Raw genomic sequence first — 23,472 nt, forward strand, 5'->3', positions numbered from 1 at the left:
TGATTTACATGTAGCTGTCCAGCTTTCCCAATACCACTTGTTGAAGAGGCTCTTTTCTCCATTGTATGTTCTTGCCCCCTTTTTTGTACGTAGGTGTGTGGGTTTATTTCTGGGCCTTCTAGTCTGTTCCACTGAACTATATATTTGTTTTTGTGCCAGTGCCACACTGTTTTGATTACTGAAGCTTTGCAGTATTGTCTGAAGTCTGGGAGGGTTATGCTTCCAGCTTTGTTCTTTTTCCTCAGGATTGCTTTGGCAGTTCTGGGTCTTCGTGGTTCCATATAAACTTTAGGATTATTTGTCCTAGTTCTTTGAAAAATGTCATGAGTATTTTGATAGGGATTGTTATCTAAGTCTGTAGATTGCTCTGGATAGTATGGCCATTTTAACAATATTAATTCTTCCAACCCAAGAGCATGGGATATCTTTCCATTTCTTTGAATCATCTTCAATTTCCTTTATCAATGTTTTATAGTTTTCAGCATATGGGTCTTTCATCTCCTTGGTTTTTTTTTTTTAAATAAATTTATTTATTTACTTATTTTTGGCTGCATTGGGTCTTCGTTTCTGTGCACGGGCTTTCTCTAGTTATGGCGAGTAGGGGCTACTCTTTGTTGAAGTGCACGGGCTTCTCACTGCAGTGGCTCCTCTTTGCTGCAGAGCATGGGCCCTAGAGTGTGCGGGCTTCAGTAGTTGTAGCACTTGGGCTCAGTAGTTGTGGCTCACGGGCTCTAGAGCACAGGATCAGTAGTTGTGGCACACGGGCTTAGCTGCTCTGCAGCATGTGGGATCTTCCTGGACCAGGGCTTGAACCCATGTCCCATGCACTGGCAGGTGGATTCTTAACCACTGCACCACCAGGGAAGCCCCTGTCCTTGCTTTTTTGAGGGGAGAATTTGCTGAGCTCTTCAGTCTGCCATATTAGAGGTCACAAGTTTACTCAAAAATAGTTTTATTGAGATACAATTCTCATAGCATACACTTCACCCATTTAAAGTATATAACTCAGTGTTTTTTAATATATTCACAGATATGTTAAACTATCACCACAGTCAATTTTAAAACATTTTCATCATCTCAAAAAGAAACTCCTTGCTCTTTAGTTATTGCTCCCTATCCCCTCACTTCCTCTCTTCCTCCCAGCCCTGAGCAACTATCAATCTACTACATGTCATCTCTTTCCTTTTCTTAGTAAGCCTGGTTAGAGGCTTATCAATTTTATTGATCTTTAAAAAGAACCAGCTTTTGGTTTCACTGATTTTCTCTATTAATTTCCTGTCCTCAATTTCATTGATTTATGCTCTAATTTTTATTATTTCTTTTCTTCTGCTTACTTTGTATTTAATTTTCTCTTCTTTTCTTAGTTTCCTAAAGTGGAAACTTAGAAGATTGATTTTAGGTCTTTCTTGTTTTCTAATACATGCATTCAATGCTATAAATTTCTCTTTAAGTACTGCTTTCCCTGCATCCCAGAAATTTTAAGCTGTATATTCATTTATATTTACTTCAAAATATTTTAAAATTTCTCTAGCAATTTCTTCTTTGATACATGTGTTATTTAGAAGTGTGTTGTTTAATCTCCAAGTATTCTGGGATTTTCCAGCTATTTTTGTGTCACTGATTTCTAGTTTAATTCTATTCTTTTAAATTTTAAAGGTGTGTTTTATAGTCCCAAATGTGATCTACGTTGGTGTATGTGCTGTGGGTTTATTTATAAGACACTAACAAAAATCCTTTATATCCATATCTTTATTTGAACAATTTTCTATAATATCTAGGAGAATACAGCATTAGTGATGCACATTTACTAAGTACAACATTAGACAACTACAAATTTAGAGCATAAATGTCAATCTGATATTGTTTTGGTTTTCGTCTTAGCACTAGGTGGTATCTGGTGAAAACCCATGTTTCAAAGGCTTTTGTTGATATGAGGTGTATTATTAACTTATTCTTTAAAATTCCATGTGAGATATGCTGGGGTAGGTTTAGTTTAAAAGTAGTATTGGTTGATAATGCGTTTCACTTCTCAGTACTTTTGCTTTGTTTTTTTTTTTTTTTTTTTTGGCGGTACGCTGGCCTCTCACTGTTGTGGCCTCTTCCGTTGTGGACCACAGGCTCCGGACGCGCAGGCTCAGCGGCCATGGCTCACGGGCCCAGCCGCTCCGCGGCATCTGGGATCTTCCCGGACCGGGGCACAAACCCGCGTCCCCTGCATTGGCAGGTGGACTCTCAACCACTGCACCACCAGGAAAGCCCTACTTTTGATTTTTAATGGATGACTATTTTACCTAAGAACTTTTCAAACATTAACTATATCATGTTTTTCTATGTAGATCAGAGTAGAATTTCTTTTCCAGATCCAACAAGGGAAAACATTTGAAAAACTGCAATGGGCAATGTTCAATGTCATTGTAGTTAAAAGGCATATCCATTTCACAGTAAGTTAACAATTAAAGTTAGTAATCAAAATACAATATATTAAATGTCATAAGCTCATTTCTGTGCAACACTGTTAGAGCAATTTAAATTTTCCAAGGACACATGAAAATCAACCTAACTCCAGTGTTCCACAAAAATACATAACTAGGAATCATAAATTATCACACACATACCCACATTTAAAGGAAAAATTCAGCATATGTTGGATAAAATTAAATGGCTCATGTAGAGAGCCTGAAATGTCGACCAAGTTTTTATAACATATAATGACAATATTTAAAACTACTGACTCTGAAAAATGCCATGAAAATGTACTGGCCTACCAAGCACTGAATTGCACATACCAGATTCAACTCAAAAAACATTTTTTCTTTCAAATATTTCAAGAAACATTACAATACTAAGGAAATGTTAGTCATTTTCAGACATCTTAATGAATCTAGTAACACCCATTAAATTGAGCTAATGAACATTTTAGCTAAACCAAATTATAAAATTAAAAAAAAATGTATAAAATGCATTTTGGCAGATATTTTACATAGTGCTTTTCAGTTCCTGATCTATTGAGAAATCTACTGTAACCTCAGGTTCACTTAATTTAGGGTAATACTGAATACAATGAATTAGAATTTATAGCACTCTTTCCTATTTTCACTCCATCTTTGATATGGGTAAAGGGTTCTCAAAATTTTTTTTAATGAATGTCCATGAAAGATTTTACAGTCATACCTTTTCGCTTTACTAAGCACAGGTCAGTTCAGTGGAAAACAAGCCATTTAAATATTACCAAGAATCTAACTTATCTCTATATTTCTTCCATATATTCATTTGCTTAAGTGTAACACAGAGCCCCCTAACCTCAGGAAACACTCTCTCAGACCACATTTCATTGGCTCTGAGATTGCTGCTGCCTCACAGTTCTAATACCTGTTTGGAAATGAGAGAAAAGAAAGGAAGGAGAAGTAACAGGAGGGGAGGGTCATGCAGAAAGGGAACGAAGGAAGAAAGGAGGCCACACCCACCCAAACCCTCACAACACCTTGAGAAACAGGGCAAGATATCCTTTCCAGGCAAGACATCCCCTTACAGAGGAGAAGTTCCAGAGAACTTAAGGCAGCTCTAGGAGGGAAGGGAGCAGGGGTTAAGGCGGCCCTCACAGCACAGCCTGAGAAGAAATCACAATGCACTTACCCATACACTGAGCTTCTCTAACACACATGCACACAGCACACCTCTTGGCTCCAAAGCCAACACTGGAAGCATGCACACACCGTCATGTTCAACTACACACTGACTTATGTATGGCCTGCCTGGGAGACAGCCCTCAGAAGGGACCCAGGGGCTTGGCCTGCAGCTGCAGGCTGCACAGCTCACCTGGTGGCTCTGACAGTGACTCTGAGGTCTGTGTGTTGAGAGCGACCTTCCTCTTTCCTTTTGGGAGGCTCTCACCGCTTCTTGTCAGGCTGGGAGAGCTTGCTACTAATTAATGACCAAAACAGAGTACTGTACCCTCCAGGGGGGGCACTGATTCATTACAAAAGCCAAACCTAGTTATAGCAGGTAACTACAACAAAGAGGAAACCACGAGGCACCCCAACTGATTAGCACCAAGAACTTGGTACCCATCATTTCCTCACCTCCCATATGCCAGTTGCCAACTCTGATAAGGAAAAGAAGCACCTCTTGCTGGACTGGGGCACCCCACAGGTACCAGGAGGAACAGAATGGAACCTCAGGACTTTCTAAAGTCTCCTGCCCCGCATGTGCCCTCAGTGCCACTGCTGCATATGGGAAGACAGCACAGCTGGAGGGCAGAGTGACCTCAGGCAAGTCACTGCCCTTATCTCTCTCTCAAATTATCATCAGCTAAGGACTGTAGTAGCTGCCCTTCTACCTTCTAGGGCTGCTGTGAGGACACAATGAGGTAACAGAGAAAGGCTGAAGTGAAGCATAGCCAGACACGAGGTACTGTCTCTACATTACCTTTCACCAGGAGAACTGAAGGGCCACACATGACATTTTGCTTTCTGTTTTATTCTAAATAGTTGAAGATACTGAAGACCCCGTGTGTGTGTGTAAGAGACAGAGAGAGAGAGAGAGAGAGAGAGAGAGAGAGAGAGAGAGAATATAAGGACATCTCAGGATGGTGCCAGATGCCCTTTTACCTAGGGTTACCAGGGAAGTCATTTCTCACAACAATCACTATACTGAAATTCTAATAAAATATTTTCACGGCCTCCGCCACTGTTATTAAAAGATTTGATCTATATTATACATAATCACTTACTCATAAAGAGACAACTCTCAATTATCCATTAAAATGAAGGAAATAATAAAGTAAATGACACAAACTGGCCCGAATCCCCAAATCTCCTATCAGTTGGCTTTGGAATAAATATTGTTGTACTTTTGCAATTGATGAAAGAAGTGTCAGGTGCATTTTCACAACTTCCAAAGGAATAATGAAGCTACACTTCATGGAGTTTACCCCATACTCATCTTTCCCCTTCTTTATAGTTACTCTCAGGCAGAGCAAAGCCTTAACCTAAGAAAAGCTACAAGAAGGAAAACTGCTTCTAAGTTTTCAGCTTTGCTTTCCAAGGCGTGAGCTGAGTTTCTCTGTACAGTGAGTGGGGAGGAGACTATTGAGAAGGGGCTATTAAAACAATGAACTGTTGCTTTCTCAAATAATTCTTTCTTTGAATTCCTATTGTATGTCATAGAGGAATTATGAAAAAGCAAATTAGTGATAATGCTAAAGATCGTACTGCAGAGAAGTGAGAACAGCAAGAACTCATGCAAAGAGTGGCCTGAAGGGAAGCCCCCAGGCAGGCCAGTGGGGCAACTGAGGACTGCCTTCACCCACAGCCTTCAAAAGAGTCAGAGCAGGTGAGTGGACAGGCGATGGGACACAGGATGTGGCAGAAGGAAGGGACAGAGTGAGCAGATAAATGAGTGGGTGGACGGAGTGGAGGGCTGGTGCAGGTGTGTTTGAAGCTGGGTGAGAAAGTGTGGATGGACAAAGGGAAAGGTGAGAAGTCCTCAGAGGCCAAGGATACCCACAGTCAGCAGAATATTTCTGCATCCTCAAGAAAGTAGGACACAGAATGACTTACCAGGACTTGGGGTTCCCTGGTTGTAAGGTATTTCTGTTATGACTAAAGATCTTCAGACCACTAAGAGAAATTAATTCAGATCCGATTCTGGGGTTCTAGATAGGCCTTGGAGGAAGTTGGAGCCCTGAAATATCATAATCTTTGTGTGGCCATCCCTGAACAGGAGAGACTCTGGCCCAGGTGTGGAACAGAGGATCCAGCACTTTGCAGCAGAAAGATGGAAGACAGGAGAGAAAGGCCCAGACAAGACATGCTTCAGGATATGAGCTGTCTGCAGGAAAGATAAAGGGCTGCAGTGGCAGTGGAAGCTAGAGCGTGATCCTGAAGATCTGACGAGACTCAGGGTGTGTACGGGACATGCTACACAGGACTGAGCTGGGAAAGGGCCTGGGAGGATTTCTAGGTCTGACGGGGAGAGCCTACAATCATGGTGGCATTTTTTGGAGCATCTCTCCCACCCAAGTCCCATCTATGTTCTTAAGACTCTGACAGATTCAGTACTAACCACGTGGTTTCAACAGTTCATTGAAAACCACACTGACAACCAGGGAAAATAGAGAAAATCGGATTGAGTTAGTATTTTTCTTGGTTTTGCAAATGAATAAATGTATCCAAACTGAATACAGCAGTGCACAATTCAATAAAAACTACCTAAACTCATGAACTTTGAAAAAGCATGTACATAAATCATGTACATTTAAGAAAGATTACAGCTACACAAACCTGGGATTTTACATTTTATTAATCCCTCAAAATTAACAGGCACCAAACACTAGTCTTTCCATTAGAGGGTAACCTTACTGAGTACCTGCATCTCATTTCTCTGTGGTTCAGGTACGACGAGGAGAGAACTTCAGATGTGGAAGGGACCTTAAGAACCAGTTGTCTAACACTCTCACTGAATAAATGAGGAATTTGAGGCCCAAATAAGTTAACAGACAGAATTTATCTTTTAATAGCAATATTTATCACTGATTTGAAAATGTTTTACTTGCATTTATAATATTGCACATATTTTAATAAGATGTCTTTTTTATAGATCTAATAGTTAATTTATATAAATCTATGATTGTAATCAGAACCAAAGTTTCTAAAGAAAGCTAAGAATTTGCTTTTGCACAACCTGAAACATTTATTGTATAAGATTTGTAGGAAAAATGGAGACTACGTTTAATTAGAATTTCAGAATGAAAACATATAGAAGCTGGGTCTTATTAAACCAAATCCTCTGTAAAATTCAGCAATCTCCTTATACTTTTATATAGGTCAATGTATTTCTAATATGATGCTCTTTAAAGTATCTAGTGGCATTGAGAACATTTATAGAAGTTGCAAAGCCTAAAAAATGGAATCATAATTATTTATTATATACTTTCTTTTGCATAATTTATAAAATAATTAAGATTTCAAGACCTAAATCATGAATATTCTGACAATCCTCTCTAGATATTGACTGACATTAATTCTTAATAAATTAAGAAGAAAGAAAACCTGTCAAGGTTGAAAATATGCACTGCAGGAAGCAGATCTGATAACTAAAAATAGGTCACTTCACAGAACACTGTACCCTGATGTGATATGCGCCCAGGGAAAATCAATGAGCACATCAATGTAACACATCCTGAATAAAGGACATCAACATCAATAGCCACTTTGCCTAATCCTATCCCTAAATGTCAAACATTGTGTCATATTACTACATGACTTCCCAGTGTCTGCTACTTGTGCAGGTGAATCTGTAGCTATGTGCACATAATCCAGTTAAAACTGATCTGATTGAACTGTAAACAGAGTTGATAAAAGAGAAGCTTATTATTGTAGTGCCTAATATGAATATCGCTTACATTTTAAAGAACATAGTATGTAGCAGCAATTTAAAATGCTCAGTAAACTATGGTACAAACGGACTTCCATGCTCTATAGCAAACCAACATTCTCTTAGTATCTCTACATCATAGTGACACATAGAAGGAAGCTACTTGGCCAGTTACTTTACATATTTCCAGTTTATTTCTTTGTTCCAGTTGGACAGTAGCAACATAATTGATTCCTAAACTGGTATGATATGTACTCAGTGATGATTTTTCTTTCAATTCTTCTGGTTAGCACACAGGAGGTTCCTTATTGGTACCTTTCTAACAACAGCTCATATTCATATCTGGAATTTAGGTTTTTGATATCATTTAGATGCAGTGATAAGGATTTAAAATAAATGCTGGCAGCTGAAGACACATTTTTTTCCTTCCTTCCATCATTCACCTGCACGTCAACTGCAGATACCTAACTGATCAAGGATGAGTGTTGTTAAAAGGTAACACAGCACAAAGGAGCCTATCTTTCTTTCCAAGATGATGAAAAGTATTCTAGGGGGAGTTCCAGTCAATAACCCCTTGTTTGGGAGATAATAAGTACTATCTCTTTTAAAATGTGTTTTCAGTACCCCACTTGAAATAATGGGTTATTTCAGGCAAGTATTGTATTGTCAATATTTTCCTTGATACCACTTTCAGACCCGTGATATGAATCCCAGGCCCAGGCTGGCTGGAATCTGGATGGTTTCTAGTGCAAGGGAAGATGGGTTAAAAGGAAAGGTGACAGGAAAGATGTGTTTAGCATCCATGAGCAGCTGAGGAGAGTCTTTCCTGTCTCGTAAACGCATCTGAGAAGATTAAAAAAAGAAAAACAAAAAAACAGAGCATCAATTCTTTGAATCTATAAAGATTTTTTTTGACAAAATTCTACCCAAAATCCTCAACTAATGAAGAATATTTATATTTGTTTTAAAATCACTTCATTTTTCCAATAAGGTTTTATCAAGAAAGTTAATGCACTATAAAAATGAGATAAAATAATTATAATAAAAACTACATTACCCTTCAATAAATTATAAAATTTCCATTCAAACGACTGTGTTGGTGAATCAAAGCAAAAGAAAGCCTGGGAGATCTTACCTGTATAGTACGAATAAATGACACAGAGACTCTTTCTTCAAACTCGTTAACTGGAGTATACAAATTCAACACTTTGACAATCTGGGAGAAATAAAATGATCAAAGTCTTTAGCATATTATCAAATACATACATGCTGCGTACCTGTTATCTGGAAAACTAAAAGGATCTCTGCAAACAGTTTTCAGTTCTACTCAGGGCTTGGTTAGGGCAAGAGGGGAGAGGGAGTGGTTCTGAAGGCACATTTACCTTTATTAGTTGAATTTTTAAAATAAGAATATATTAATGTAATATTTTACACTTTAAGAAGCAACATAAATTTGAAAAAACATGAAAAGTAAAAGTGCTCCCACCTGCATGCTCTCAATCTCTCAAAGTAACAATAGTTAACAGTGTCCTGTGTATTCAGCTAGTTACTTTCTATATGTATTCTATGTGTAATCTATGTAAGATTTCTATGTTTTGAGATAAGTGATGAACATTAAAAAATCCCAAGAGTCAGCACAGAAATAACTAGGCAAAAGAAAAGTGGGTATGTTTATGCCTATGCCTTGCCTCATGCTGTGGTCATTGTTCTCAAATGCCCTTCCCATCTTTTCATTTCCTTAAATTCAATGCACAGCTAAATAAGACTTTCCCTGAATGATCAGTTATTGCCCCTCAGCACCATTTTGGAATCCTCCCTCTAGCTAATTAGTGCTGAGGGCTTAACTATCTCCCAATGGGCCAGCACCAGCCCTGGCCTCCCCTGAGCCCTGTGGCCAGCCGTGCTATAAGCTGGCCCTGTCAAAAAATGGGCAGCAGAAACCAAAGGAAACAGGGTGGGGCAGCCAACCAGGCCAGGGGCCAGCCCCACCCACCACTAAGCCAACAGTAGTTCAGCCCTGCCACAACAGAAGGGCCTACACAGCCCACATAGGGGGTACCCCTAGACATACAGCTCTGGTGACCAGAGGGCAGCATGCTTCTGAGCCCCATAGGATGTTTCCTGCATAAGGCCACTTCTTTAAGATCAGGAAATGTATATGACCTACTTAATACACAGAAAAAAGACAGCAAACTGGAAAAATGAGAAGACAGAGCAATATGTTCCAAACAAAGGAACGAGACATACCTCAGAAAAAGTACTAATAAAAGTGGAGTTGAGCAATCTACAAGGTTATGATTATAAAGATGCTCAGTGAACTCAGGAGAAGAAGGGATGAACATAGTGAGAACTTCAACAAAGAGTTAGAAAATATAAAGAAGAACCAAAAGAGCTGAAGAATACAACAGTAGACTAAATTATACAGAGGAATGGATCAGTGAGCTGGAAGACAATAGTGGAAATCACTGAAACTGAACAACAACAACAAAAGAATGAAAAAAAAATGAGGATGGTTTAAGAGACCTCTGGGACAACTTAAGTGCACTAATACTCACATTGTAGGGGTTCCAGAAGGAGAAGACAGAGAGAAAGGGACAGAGAACTTATTTGAAGAAATAATAGCTGGGAAAGGAAACAGACATCCAGATCCAGTAAGCACAGAGTCTCAAACAAGGTCAACCCAAAGAGGTCCACACCAAGACAGATTATAATTAAAATGGCAAAAATTTAAGATAAAGAGAAAATCTTAAAAGCATCAAGAGAAAAGCAACTAGTTACATAAAAAGGAACTCCCATAACAACATCAGCAGAAATTTTGCAGGCCAGAAGGGTGTGGGGTGATATATTCAAAGTAATGAAGGGAAAAAACCTATAACCAAGAATATTCTACCTGGCAAGGTTATCATTCATATTTGAAGGAGAGAGAAAGAGTTTTACAGACAAGCAAAAGCTAAAGGAGTTCAGCACCATCAAACTAGCTTTATGTTTATATTTTTATTTTTTTAATGGGACTTCTCTAAGTGGAAAAGAAAAGGCCACAACTAGAAATATGAAAAGGGAGGGAAGAGGAAAGTTTAAGAGATAAAAGCCTACGTCAAGAAACAAGAAAAATCTCAAATAAACAATTTAACCTTATACCTAAAGGAACTAGAAAAAGAAGAACAAACAAAATCCAAAGTTAGTAGAAGGAAAAAAAATCAGAATGGACATGAATGAAATAGAGACTACAAAAACAACAGAATAAAAATCAATGAAACTAAGAGCTGGTCCTTTGAAAAGATAAACAAAATTGATAAACTATTAGCCACATTTATCAAGACAAAAAGAGAGAGGGCCCAAATACACAAAATCAGAAATGAAAGAGAGAAGTTACAACTGACATCACAGAAATACAAACGATCGTAAGACATTATTATGAATAATTATATGCCAATAAAATGGACAACCTAGAAGAAATGGATAAGTTCCTAGAAATGTACAGTCTCCCAAGACTGAATCAGGAAGAAATAGAAAATATGGACAAATTACAAGTAATTAAATCAAATCAGTAATCAAAAAACTCCCAACAAACAAATGTCTAGGACTAGGTGGCTTCACAGGGGAATTCTGCCAAATGTAAGAGTTATTTAACACCTGAATCTACCCATCTCAATCTATTCCAAAAGAACAGAAGAGAAAGGAAAACTTCTGAACTCATTCTGCGAGTCCACATCACCCTGATACCAAAACCAGACAAAAATACCACAAAAAAGGAAATTATAGGTCAGTATCACTGATGAACATAGTTGTAGAAATCAACAAAATATTTGCCAATTGAATTTAACAGAACATTAAAAGAATCATACCTCATGATCAAGTGGGAATTATCTCAGGGATGCAAGGATTTTACAATAACTACAAAACAATCAATGTGATACACCCCATTAGCAAACTGAAGAATGAAAATCATATGATCATCTCAATAGATGCAGAAAAAGCTTCTGACAAAACTCAACATCCATTTATGATAAAAACTCTCAACAAAGTGGGTACAGAGGTAACATACCTCAACATAATAAAACACATATATGACAGACCCACAGTCAACATCATACTCATGGTAAAATGGTGAAAGCATTTCCTCTAACAGAACAAGGATGCCCATTCTCACCACTTTTATTCAAAATGGTATTGAAAATCCTAGCCACAGAAATTAGACAGGAAAAAAAAAGTAAAAGGAATCCAAATTGAAATGGAAGAAGTAAAACTGTCACTGTTTGCAGATGATAGGAAACTGTATATAGAAAATCCTAAAGATGCCACCAAGAAACTATTAGAACCAATAAATGAATTCAGTAAAGTTGCAGGATACAAAATTAATATACAGACAACTTTTGCATTTCTATACACTAATAATAAATTATCAGAACACAATCCCATTGATAATTGTACCAAAAAGAATAAAATACCTAGGAATAAATCTAAACAAGGAAGTGAAAGACCTGAACTTGGAAAACTATAAGACATTGATAAAAGAAAGTACAGGTGACACAAACAAATAGAAAGATATACCGGGCTCATAAAGTGGAAGAATTAATATGGTTAAAATGACCATATTACCCAAGGCAACTACATATTCAATGCAATCTCTATCAAAATACCAAAAGCATTTTTCAAAGAACAAATAATTCTAAAATTTGTATGGAAACACAAAAAACTGAGTAGCCAAAGCAATCTTGAGAAAGAAGTACTAATACAAAGCTAGAGGTATCATGCTCCCTGATTTCAAACCATACTAAAAAGCTACAGTAATCAAAATAGTATGGTACTGGCACAAAAACTGACACATAGATTGATGGAAAAGGAAAGAGAACCCAGAAATAAACCTACTCTTTTACGGTCAATTAATCTACAGTAAGGGAGGCAAGAATATACAATGTGGAAAAGACAGTTTCTTCAGTAAACAGTGTTGTGAAAACTGGACAGCTATATGCAAAAGAATCAAACTAGACCATTTTTTCATACCACTTAGAAAAATAAACTCAAAATGGATTAAGGACTTAAATTTAACACCTTAAACTCTTAGAAGAAAATACAAGCAGTACATTTTTGACACTGGTCTTAGCAATATTTTTTTGATCTGTCTCAGGCAAGAGAAACAAAAGCAAAAATAAACAAATGGGACCACATCAAACTAAAAAACTTTTGCACAGTGAAAGAAATTATCCACAAAATGAAAAAGCAGCCTACTGAATGGAAGAACATATTTGCAAACAATATATCTAATAAGGGGTTAATATCCAAAATATACAAAGAATTCATATAACTCAAATCAAAAAAACAAATGACCTGATTAAAAAATGGGCAGAGGACCTCAACAGACATTTTTCCAAAGAAGACGTACTGATGGGCAACAGGCAAATGAAAAAATGCTCAACATCACTAATCACCAGAGAAATACGAATCAAAACCACAATGAAGTACTACCTCATACTAGTCAGAATGGCTATTATCAAAAAGACAACAAATAGTAAGTGTCGGTGAGGAGGTGGAGAAAAGGGAATCCTCATGCACTGCTGGTGGGAATGTAAATTGGTGCAGCCACTATGGAAAACACTATGGAGGTTGCTCAAAAAATTAAAAATACAACTATGATACAACCCAGCAATTCCACTTCTGGGTATTTTTCCAAAGACAACAAAAACACTAGTTTGAAAAGATATATGCACCCCTCTGTTCATTGCAGCATTATTTACAATAGCCAAGATATGGAAGCAATCTAAGTGTCTGTCAACAGACAAATGGATAAAGAAGACTGGTGTACACACACACACACACACACACAAAGAATATCACTTAGTCATAAAAAAGAATGAAATATTGCCATTTGCAACACTATGAATGGACTTTGCAGACATTATGCTAAGTGAAATAAGTCAGACAATGACAAATACTATAAGAGCTCACTTATATGTGGAATCCAAAAAACAAAACAAAGAAACCAAAAAAATGAAAATATACTCACAGATACAGAGAACAAATGGGTGGTTGCCAGAGGGGAGGGGCATGGGGTATTAAAATAGGTGAAGGAGATTAAGAGGTACAAACCTCCAGTTATAAAATAAATAAATAAAGCATGTGGACGTAATCTACAATATAAGGAATATGGTTAATAATATTGTTAATAACTTTGTATGGGGACATATGATTGCTAGACTTATCTCGGTTATCATTTTATAATGTATGGAAATTCAAATCACTGTGTAGTATACCTGAAACTAACATCATATTATACATCAGCTATATTTCAATTAAAAAAACACAATTATTTGTCTTAAAATAGAGAAGTCTAAAGAATCATTCAATTATTAAATAATATGGAAAATTCTTTTATGGAGTACAAACTCCATAGAATGTGTAGAATGTACACCCCCATGAAAACAGGGACTTTGTTTTGTTCATGGTTTTATCTTAGTGGCTAGAGCATTACACAGAACAGTGTAGAGAGTGGATAAATAAGTACTGAATGTTGAATGTGCAGGACTGTGACTAGTAGTGAAATATACTTTGTGGTAAAATCTCCCTTCTTCAAGATCTACAGTGTTGATATATATCATCTCTGACACAGATGAAGTCAGCTCAGAGACAAAAGCAATAGCTAGAAGCCTTCTTTACTTCCCTAAATGTCACCGTTGATGAATGTTAACTTGTTTTATAATAGGGAAAATCGCCTTACCTGGGCAGTAGTTAAAGCATTGCACATGGAACAAATGGCTTCTGCATCATCATCTGTTTTCTTTTTCACTTGCAAAAGCTGAGCAGCCTGAATGAGAGGTTCCAGGGTTTCCTTAGCCCCACTGTTCATCAGATTCTTGTCACGCAGCCATTCTTCTAGTTGACTGACATTGTACCTATGCCAGAAAAAGGGAGGTGATGCAAATTTACTGAATGTTATCATAAATGTCTTAATTTTTCTGTGCATGGCTTTGTCAGGAATTTCAGTGAAATTCTGTTTTTTTAAATCATTAGCTGTGCTTAAAAATTTATTACTATACATAATCAGGAGGTTTATAATCATAATTATATAAGAGTAGGTATAATTCTAGAGACTATAATTCTCTTTAATGGGAGATAGAAATGTAGCCATTACAGCAAGTTATGAAATAAGATGTACTAAAAACCAAAATAGAACACATAATATTGCTGTGTCCTTATTAAAGAGCCAAGCAGAAAACATTTTATAGCTTCTTACAACTTGAGAGGTGAGAATTGATAATCCTTTAAGTACTCTCTCTTCCTTAAGTCAGACTCCAAGCTAGTAGACATAATAACAAGATCCCCACATAGACCCTGTGCTCCAGCCCTCTTTAGGGAAGAGTCTGGGTGATGGAGGTAGTGGCCTGAGGAAGCTCAGGGATGAAGGCGAGAAGGGCAAGTGGGGGGCTATGGGAAGAGACAAAGACCCAAAATATGAAGAGAGACATAGAAACCACACAGATGGGAGGTTTTAAGAGGTGGCCAACCAAGTGATAGTGGTTTGCAAATGAGATAAATGGACCCAGAGTCAGGACTTAGTAATCAGGCAAAGAGGGGCTTCATAGGTATGAACAGAACTTGCAGAAAAATAAATTCTATGACCTGAGTGGAAAGCATTATCTTCTTACCACTACCTACAGTGGATGTGAGTAATGGAAAATTTGAAAAGAAAGCCAACGCTTCCTGAGATTAACTACAGGCTTTCATAGCAGAAATCCTTTTTCCCCCTCTTGGTGAATTTTCTAGCTGTTTTAAAATAAATTATTTGAAAAAAAAATTCCATTATGCTAATAAGGTTATGCTGAGGAGCAGCTGGACAAAATTGAGCACAGCTTTCCTTGAAATAGAGAGGGGCGTATTTCAAACATCAGTAAAAGATCTATTAGACATGTTCTTGTTGCCATAGGTACAAAACAGTATTTTGTCAAAATAAATTTATAAGAGCAATCAAACATTAGCAATCTTCATTATAGTTTGATATTTTGTTATTGTACAATTAAAACACACACAAAAGGAGAGGAAGCAGCTATCTCATCTTTATGTAGTTTTCATCATATCCCCACTCCCTCAGACGAGTTATCAGGGCTTTCCTGGTGGTGTAGTGGTTAAGAATCCGCCTGCCAATACAGGAGACACGAGTTTGAGCCCTGGTCCGGGAAGATCCCACATGCCGTGGGGCAACTAAGCCTGTGCGTCACAACTACTGAGCCTGCGCTCTAGAGACCACGAGCCACAGCTACTGAGCCCACGTGCCACAACTACTGAGCCTGTGCTCTAGAGCCCGCGAGCCATAACTACTGAGCCCACGTGCCACAACTACTGAAGCCCGCGTGCCTAGAGCTCGTGCTCCACAAGAGAATCCACCACAATGAGAAGCCCACGCACCACAATGAAGAACAGCCCCCACAGCAACGAAGACCCAACACAGCCAAAAATAAATAAATAAAAATAAATAAAGTTCCCTTTAAAAAAACAAAAAACAAAACCGAGTTATCTTCACATGGAGCAGGGTTCCTAACAAGCAGTGGGTTGCAAGGCACGGCCAGGAGCAATCACGAATGAGAGTGGAGGGTCCAGCCAGAAAAGAGGAAGCAGCTCTGTGCCCAGTCTGCCCTTGCTGCTCGCCTGGTGGGGAGTGGGGGTGGGGGCAGTGGACATCAGGTACACTAGCCTCACACGAGCCCCGGCAAGCGGTTGGGCAGCATGAAAAGGCCATGGCAGCTGTTGGCGTTCGCTCACCTGATCTGCATGCCTTTACTCCAGGAGCACATGTCCTTCCGGAGGAGGAGGTTGTTCAGTGTGACGGCCCCCACGATGTAGAACATCTGCTTAACCACCTGCTTGATCAGTTCGGGGTCCATGCCGTGCTGACACATGACTGAGTGGAAGGAGTTGAGCTGCCGCAGGATGGAGTCCAGTGTGTAGGTACCCTCATCAGCAATGCTGGAGGTTCGCTTTCTTAGCCCTGTGGGCTTCACCCCAGACACACCCTGAATGGTTTCATGCTCTAGCATTCCGGAGACTGCAAGAGAAGTTCAAGTGTCAGAAAAGAAGATCTGGAAGGAAACGTGTGCACACACACACAAAGACACAGACATACACACATTCAGTTTATGAAAATGATTTGAGTATCAACATAGAGGGAAAAAGAACTCAATAAAAGGGCTTCTGGATTTTAAACTTTAATGAAGGAATAATTCTTAAATTCAAAAAATAGTAATAATTCTTAAATTCAAAAATTTACCATGAAATTAAGAACTCTTAATGGCCCATTTTCTGAAATATGAAGCCTTGTAATAGCACGTGTGAGGTATCTTGGGAGGGTTTTTGAGAGAGATGTACGGAGCAGTTAGGGAGAAGATAAAAATTCTCCAGTAGGGCTTCCCTGGTGGCGCAGTGGTTGAGAGTCTGCCTGCTGATGCAGGGGACGCAGGTTCGTGCCCTGGTCCGGGAAGATCCCACATGCCGCGGAGTGGCTGGGCCCGTGAGCCATGGCCGCTGAGCCCATGCGTCCGGAGCCTGTGCTCCACAACGCGAGAGGCCACAACAGTGAGAGGCCCGCATACCACAAAAAAAAAAAAAAAAGAAAAAAAAAATTCTCCAGTAATATCGAGCCCCAGAGGCAAACAAATCAAGTAGCAAGAAAGGCAGGAGACCAGGCAGTGGTCTTGGAGAAGACTTGGGAGAGGGCAGTTGTGTGGGGCTAGAGAGCTGGGCCCTTCCTTGCCCTGAGCTTCCCACGACAGTAGGGAGACCTCGGGCTGGCCTTAGCCTCCCAGGACTCAGTCTTCTCATCTGGGGCACTGCTGCTCCCTCTATTATGCTCTTGCAGCGTTTGGCTTATGCCTCCTCTAGGATGGTTTTGGGATGCCCACTCCCTGGACTGGAAGCCCCCTTGAGAGCAGGGCCCATTCCTGATTCATTGTTATATGTCCTAGAGCTAAATGCAGCTTCCAAAGAACCTCATACTGACTCAAAACATTTGTTGTTGTAAAATCATTGGGAGATGCAGCTAGTGGCACATCTAAAGGTAAAATTTCTTATTTAGCCAGTGAAACCAGGCAAAAGTAGAAGAGAATGGACTGAAGCTGACCTCTGCATCTGTGTTACCTCAAGCATTTTTGCTGACCTAGGTTGCTTTAAATTCATGACCTTTTAGGCGTCAGCTGAAGAAACCACTGCCATCCCCCATGGCTTCCTCAGCCTTCTATGTTTCTAGTTGGTTAAAGGGGGGCCTGCAATAAAACATGGGACACTAGGAGCCCACAGAGGTGAGATGAAGTTGTAGAAATGTGGAAAACACATAGATGGGGAAAGAAAGGGTAACTGGTAGTAGCCTTAAGAGGCTGTTGATAATTTGCTTGACGGTAATACAGTTTGGTAACTTAAAAAATTAAAAAAAAAAGTTCAATGCATTCAAAATTAGCAGCCTGCAATTTGTACATGCCTTCTAATTCCTATTACACACCTGCTACACATTCCAAAGGAATACAGGTAGAATGATACATAAATACACACCCAGAGTGAGTATACATATATAAAGATAGGTACATGAAATCACACATACGTAGAAACACACACCCACACACACACACACACACACCAGTTTCTCATCCAATGAGAAACTGCTACTTTAAACCAAATTGCCTTTAACAATTCCATAGGGGTCATGAGATGTTCCACTCAGCATGGAGTGTCTGAGACCTGTTCTTGTTGCCATGGTACCCTCCCAGCCCTCTTACTGTAGCCTAATAGGCAAAGTATATACCCTCCCAAGCCTCCTTCATTTTAGATGGGTCCCTAGGAAGCTCAGTGTAGTAGTACGCTAGACCAAAGTTTAAAGTGTTTTTGAAAACTGGATGAGGTCTGAGGTCTACTGCTGGGTATAAAGCATGACCCAATCATAGGAGAGAGGCATTACACATTAGGGAAGTAAACTATATACTGCCATTTCCATCATGTGGAAGCAGTGATTTTGAGGTACCCCAGTTCATCATGGCTGGGGTTCTGAGATTCCTCAGCTAATTTTGAGACTGAGTCTTACTACTTTATGTTCTCCATATGAATACATGCTCCAACACATGTGCCACTGGTGGTCATCTATTGGCGGGCACACAAGGTAGACAGACCTGGATGTCATCAATATGCCCTGGCCTTACCGATCATTGGCTGAAGGATGTTCTCTAACACCCGCACGAGCTGCTGGTAGATCTGAATGGCCAAGTCACTTAGCACCTGTCGGTACTCAGCCAGGTCAAAATTGGTGAGGCAGTGTTCATTCTGGCGAGATGTGTTGTGTTTCATAAAGCCCTAGAGCCATAACGGAGAGTTAATGATACAGATGAAGTAAAATGTCTCCTGTTTAACTCTCTCATTTAATCGGCATTCTCATGCTCTTTTTTCCTTTCTCCAAAGAGTTCCCATTCCAACCTCCATATAAATGCCAGGATACTCCTTCTCAAATTCTGTGTGTTTGTTTCCATCATGTCTCCCCTTCCACTTCTTACTAGCGTTTGAATAATCTAAACTTGGCAACCTAGCATTTAAGCTTTTCCACCAGCAATGTCAATGAAACAAGATGGGGGAACTTGATTTGAAAAAAAAACTAATGAGTGTTTTCACTTATGAAACAGCTGGTTCACTGCCAAGCACTAAATTATCTAAAGTAGTAATCTCTTAACTTCAGTTCATTAAATATAGCCCTATTTATAAATACTACACTGGAAGGACATAAGTAATCTTCTTAAAATTGATCAATTTCTACAGAGACTGGTGAATAAATAAAAAAATTCTCTTTACTATATTTTACTGTATCCACACATGATTCTCAGTCTGAGCTTAGAATGGAATCTTTTGGTGGTATTTGTTAAAATGGAAAGCCAACTGTACAGGCAGGTACTTCGTCAGGCACTGCCTGACAAAGACAATTGCCTACTTGATGGATTCTGCCCACACTCAAGCATCTGCCTCCCTGCAACCTACTTAACAACATGGTCTAGAACTGGGGACTGAAAGGACAGTTAATAGGCCTTCTGGAGGATTCTGTTCTGCTAGTCCCATCTGCTCAAGGACCATGTCTTGCTCATATTGCATTTCCCATCATCTGCCAGGACAGTCCTCTGCCCCTAGCCTGTGGGTGCTCAGAAAGTACTACTGCTCAGCTTCTCTGCCTGCCCTCCCGGCAAAGGATGCGGAGGTACGAAGGGCAGTGGTTATGGACAGAGGCTCTTGGAGGTGGGCAGACCCAGAATCCTAGCTAAGCTCCTTATGACTGAGAGCACCTGGGCAAAGTGATGAACTTCTTTGAGCTTTAGTTTCCTCATCTGTAAAACTGGGTTATAATTCCTACCTCACTAAGATGTTAAACAGGAATTAAACAACATAATGTACAATAAACGCTGTCTGATACATACTAAGCAGCCCTTAATAAATGATAATTATTAATATATTACATAGTTTTGAAATATGAAGTCTATCAACCAACTGATGACCACATCACTATAAGCAAAAGCAAAAATATCTGTGGACAAATCTAAAGAGACATGTTTTACCTTGATCACCTTTAATGTATTACACAAGCCAAAACCGATTAATTTCTTTAAATAGCTCAATATTCATACATCAGTCCTTGAAAAGCCCATTTTCACATCTTAACAAAAAGTTTCAGTGCGATAACCATTCAATGACCAATGCTCATTTTATTTCTGCTGTGCTTTCTCATAATACAAACTCTCAGAGGGAAGAAACTATGTCACTTCCCAAGTCAGTTTTGTAAATAATGAACATCAAACAAAGCTATGAACTTCCAAGCCACCTCTGAATTCAGGTTTCTAAATTAACAAATGGCTAAATAGTTTGTGCTTTAAATTTTTTTCCTTAAAAAGGTCAGAGAAAGTATAGCATGCTGGTTTTGTGATCAAGGCTTTCTCACCTCTTCTCCACTGTACTGCTTCAAACAGTGCAAAAATCGGCATGTGTTAGAAAGCCAGAAGGAGACAGTTTCAAAATCATCACCTCTTTTCTGAAAGAGAGAATAAGCCTAAATTAGCTTTTTCCTTAGGGAAATAATAGCCTGAAAAAACCAAACAGATACCAGAAGGCCCATTTCCTTCACTTACCATTAACAACAGTTATAAAAATAAATCACATTGCAGTTGTAAAGCCTCATATCGTTGCTAGAGAATTTCAACCACTGAGTTCACTGGTTGTTTGTTATTTTGCTTGGCAATTAGAAAATGCCATTAGAAAATGATGCCTGGTCATGCAATTGATATTCGCTTAGCAGTCCCTTTAAGCAGAAAACAATTCACCAAGCCACAGCTTACCCAAACTCACTTCCCTGAGGGTTACTGAAGGGAATCAGAAAGGACTAACGGCACAAAAGGGAATTACAAATATTGTGAAGCACTGAAACCCAGATTAGGTTAAAAATCTTGTCAATGATAAGATAAAATTTCTGGGGAGCTAATGAGAAATGGAATGGAGGAAGCCCTGTGCAGAGCAGTGGAGAGTTTGGCTCTTCATCAGGTCTGGGCCACATGTCAAACCACCTCTGCGAAATCAAACCAGGGACACATGACAAATACACTTCAGTTTAAAAAGGGATGTGAAACAAATGCACATCCATTTAAAATGGTATCAAAAGGGTGCTGTGTTCAAGTATCTACTCCTTTTTAATCTTTAAACAATTTGGTACAATAATTAGTCAAATTAGATAAATTTGGAAGAATTTATCCAAATTTTCTCATCTTGCAAGTAAGATGAGACGGAGAAAACTTTACGATGTGGCTTTGTTGTCTTTGTAGGAGTTGACTTAAGAAGTAGTAAAACTCGTAGTCTATCTAAATGTAATACAGCATCAATACACCAAAAATTAAATGAGTTACATTCAGAAAACATTCATCAATTTTTGAATGTTAAATATTCAGAAACTCCACACTTTAGTAAGCACTGTAGAAAGTAACCACATAGACTATCTGTGCAGGAGGGACTGAGAACCGGCATTAAAAGTTATGACCAGGGGCTGGGGGAGGGTGTGTTTAATGGGTACAGAGCTTCAGATGGGGAAGATGAAAAAGTTCTGGGGAAGATGAAAAAGTTCTGGAGATGATGGTGGTGATGGTTATGCAACAGTATGAATGTACTTAATGCCAAAGAACTGAAAAATGGTTAAAACTAAGAATAATGTTCACTGTTTTTCTAGATTGTCAAGAGGATGATCATGCAAGTGACTCAGTGATTACTGAGTTATGCAGGGCTTTCTGTTCTATTATGTAACTTTGCTGCCTTTTCCAAGTCTTTCCTCTCTGATTAGTATCTGTGTGTTGCTTCTCACATGGAACCAGGCATTTAAGGTAACAAGGAAAATTATGAGATGAGCTGGAGAATAATGGGAAGAAAAGTCAGAAGAGAATTTTAAATGTTTTATCAAACATCTTTTTATATGAATGGGCTAGGTATTACTAAACTTACTTCATACCTATTTTAACTATAGCATGATATTCCCTGTATATATGAACTTCACTAGGTATTTTTAATTTAGTTCTAAGACCTCAAAGCAGAAAACTTCTATGACAAAACTGAATTTGCTTCACAATCAAATGCAAGTATATTGACTTAATTTTGATTACTGTTCAACCTGAGACCTGTTTTGAAAGAAGGCACATAGACACTTTACAGAATGAATGTTTCCTACAATGGAAGGTATAGATTGAGACTAGAAAGTGGTCATAACTGGAAACTTAGCTCACGTCTAAGGAAGGAAAAATACCTCTGTGCAGACTCTGTCATCATTAATATTCATTATGAGAATTTTGTTGAACATGAACTGACCTTTAATACTTTTTTGATGCTGTTTATTGTTGATGTTAGCAACGACCTTACTTTCTGATCATCATTCAGGTAGTCAGCGTGTCGAACACACATAAACAGGATATACGCTGGTAACCCTGGAATCAAATTGACTGCTACACCACGCGGCTTCAGTTCTAAAAAAGAAAAGAGGAAAAATAATCTTATATAACTTTGAAAGTCTTCACGAGGAATGCTTTTTGAGATACAAAAGCACAGCTCTCATGTAAGAGTTCAATCATTCAGGGTAAATAGGTCGTGTTTTTAAAAAAGCATATTTTAAAGGCTGACTAAGCGGAGAAATTCTTGAGGGTAGGAACATGTGAATCCTAGCTGCTTATACAACAACTCCCAAATGTCTATCTCCTGCCCTGACTTTTCCTTTGAATTCTAGGCTCATGTATCAAGTGGCTTTTGACATCTCCGCTCAGGCATGTCAAACTAAGCCCATCACAAACTAAACTTTTCATTCCCTATGGAACCTGCTCTTCCAGGAGTTAGGTGGGTCCTAGCAAGTGTCCCTGCAGTGTGACTGACATCCATGATGTGGTCAGGATGCTGCTACAGCACTATACGCACAGCAGTCAAGGATGACTAAAGAAACCAGTGTGAATATTTAATAAATGAGTGACTAGCCTTTCCCACCACCGACACGTGTACCAGAAAGACCTTTTATCTCACGCAGGAAATACTTGCCCAGAATCAAGTTCTTAACAAGTTTTTGCTCATCCTCCTTCTTGTATTCCAGCATTCCTTGGAAATCCTTTTCTTTTCTGGGAATGTTGACTGGACGAATGGGCTCATCAATGATCTGTCCTGGGGATATGTTCTCCATTTGGCCCACTTCATCAGAAACAAAAAGAAGAAAAATGTCTTCCAGGTAGAAAAGATGAGAGGTTTCCATGTTCCTATAATTTTAAGTAAACTCTATAACAACAGAAGCTTGCCATATTTACCACTTAATTGTCCCTTCTTTCAGTATTTTTTCTGGTAAAACTGGGTGGATAGATGATAAAATTATATGGTAATGTCACTCTAACAACCACTAGTGCTTGGCTACTATGAACACCAAAGAATCTTACTAGATTCAAAAGCATTTTTTTTTGTAATAAGGTTTACTTTGTAATAAGATTAAATGTCTCCAAAGTAAGTGGTTTAACTTCTTAGTTAACTAATCAGTATCAATCATAAATGTCTAAATATATTTCGACTTTAACTTACAGAAGGAAAAAA

The 23,472-nt window shown here is 38.7% G+C and overlaps 1 protein-coding gene across 4 annotated transcripts in view; it reads right to left on the reverse strand.

Moving 5' to 3' along the window:
- Positions 1-2,042: 2,042 nt before the first annotated feature.
- MYO5A (myosin VA) overlaps positions 2,043-23,472 on the reverse strand; it is a 186,635-nt gene continuing 165,205 nt past the window's right edge. For all 4 annotated transcript variants that reach the window (XM_033851686.2, XM_033851685.2, XM_019946568.3 and 1 more), the window contains 8 exons: positions 22,936-23,082; positions 22,222-22,376; positions 20,321-20,410; positions 18,549-18,699; positions 16,129-16,411; positions 14,090-14,264; positions 8,510-8,590; positions 2,043-8,217 (listed from right to left, as the gene is read on the reverse strand). In XM_033851686.2, the coding sequence (XP_033707577.1) occupies positions 8,065-8,217; positions 8,510-8,590; positions 14,090-14,264; positions 16,129-16,411; positions 18,549-18,699; positions 20,321-20,410; positions 22,222-22,376; positions 22,936-23,082 (1,235 nt within the window). In that variant the 3' untranslated portion in view covers positions 2,043-8,064. The remainder of the gene's footprint in view (positions 8,218-8,509; positions 8,591-14,089; positions 14,265-16,128; positions 16,412-18,548; positions 18,700-20,320; positions 20,411-22,221; positions 22,377-22,935; positions 23,083-23,472) is intronic.

The sequence above is a fragment of the Tursiops truncatus genome, chromosome 2 (assembly GCF_011762595.2).
Source record: "Tursiops truncatus isolate mTurTru1 chromosome 2, mTurTru1.mat.Y, whole genome shotgun sequence".
Lineage (NCBI taxonomy): Eukaryota > Metazoa > Chordata > Mammalia > Artiodactyla > Delphinidae > Tursiops > Tursiops truncatus.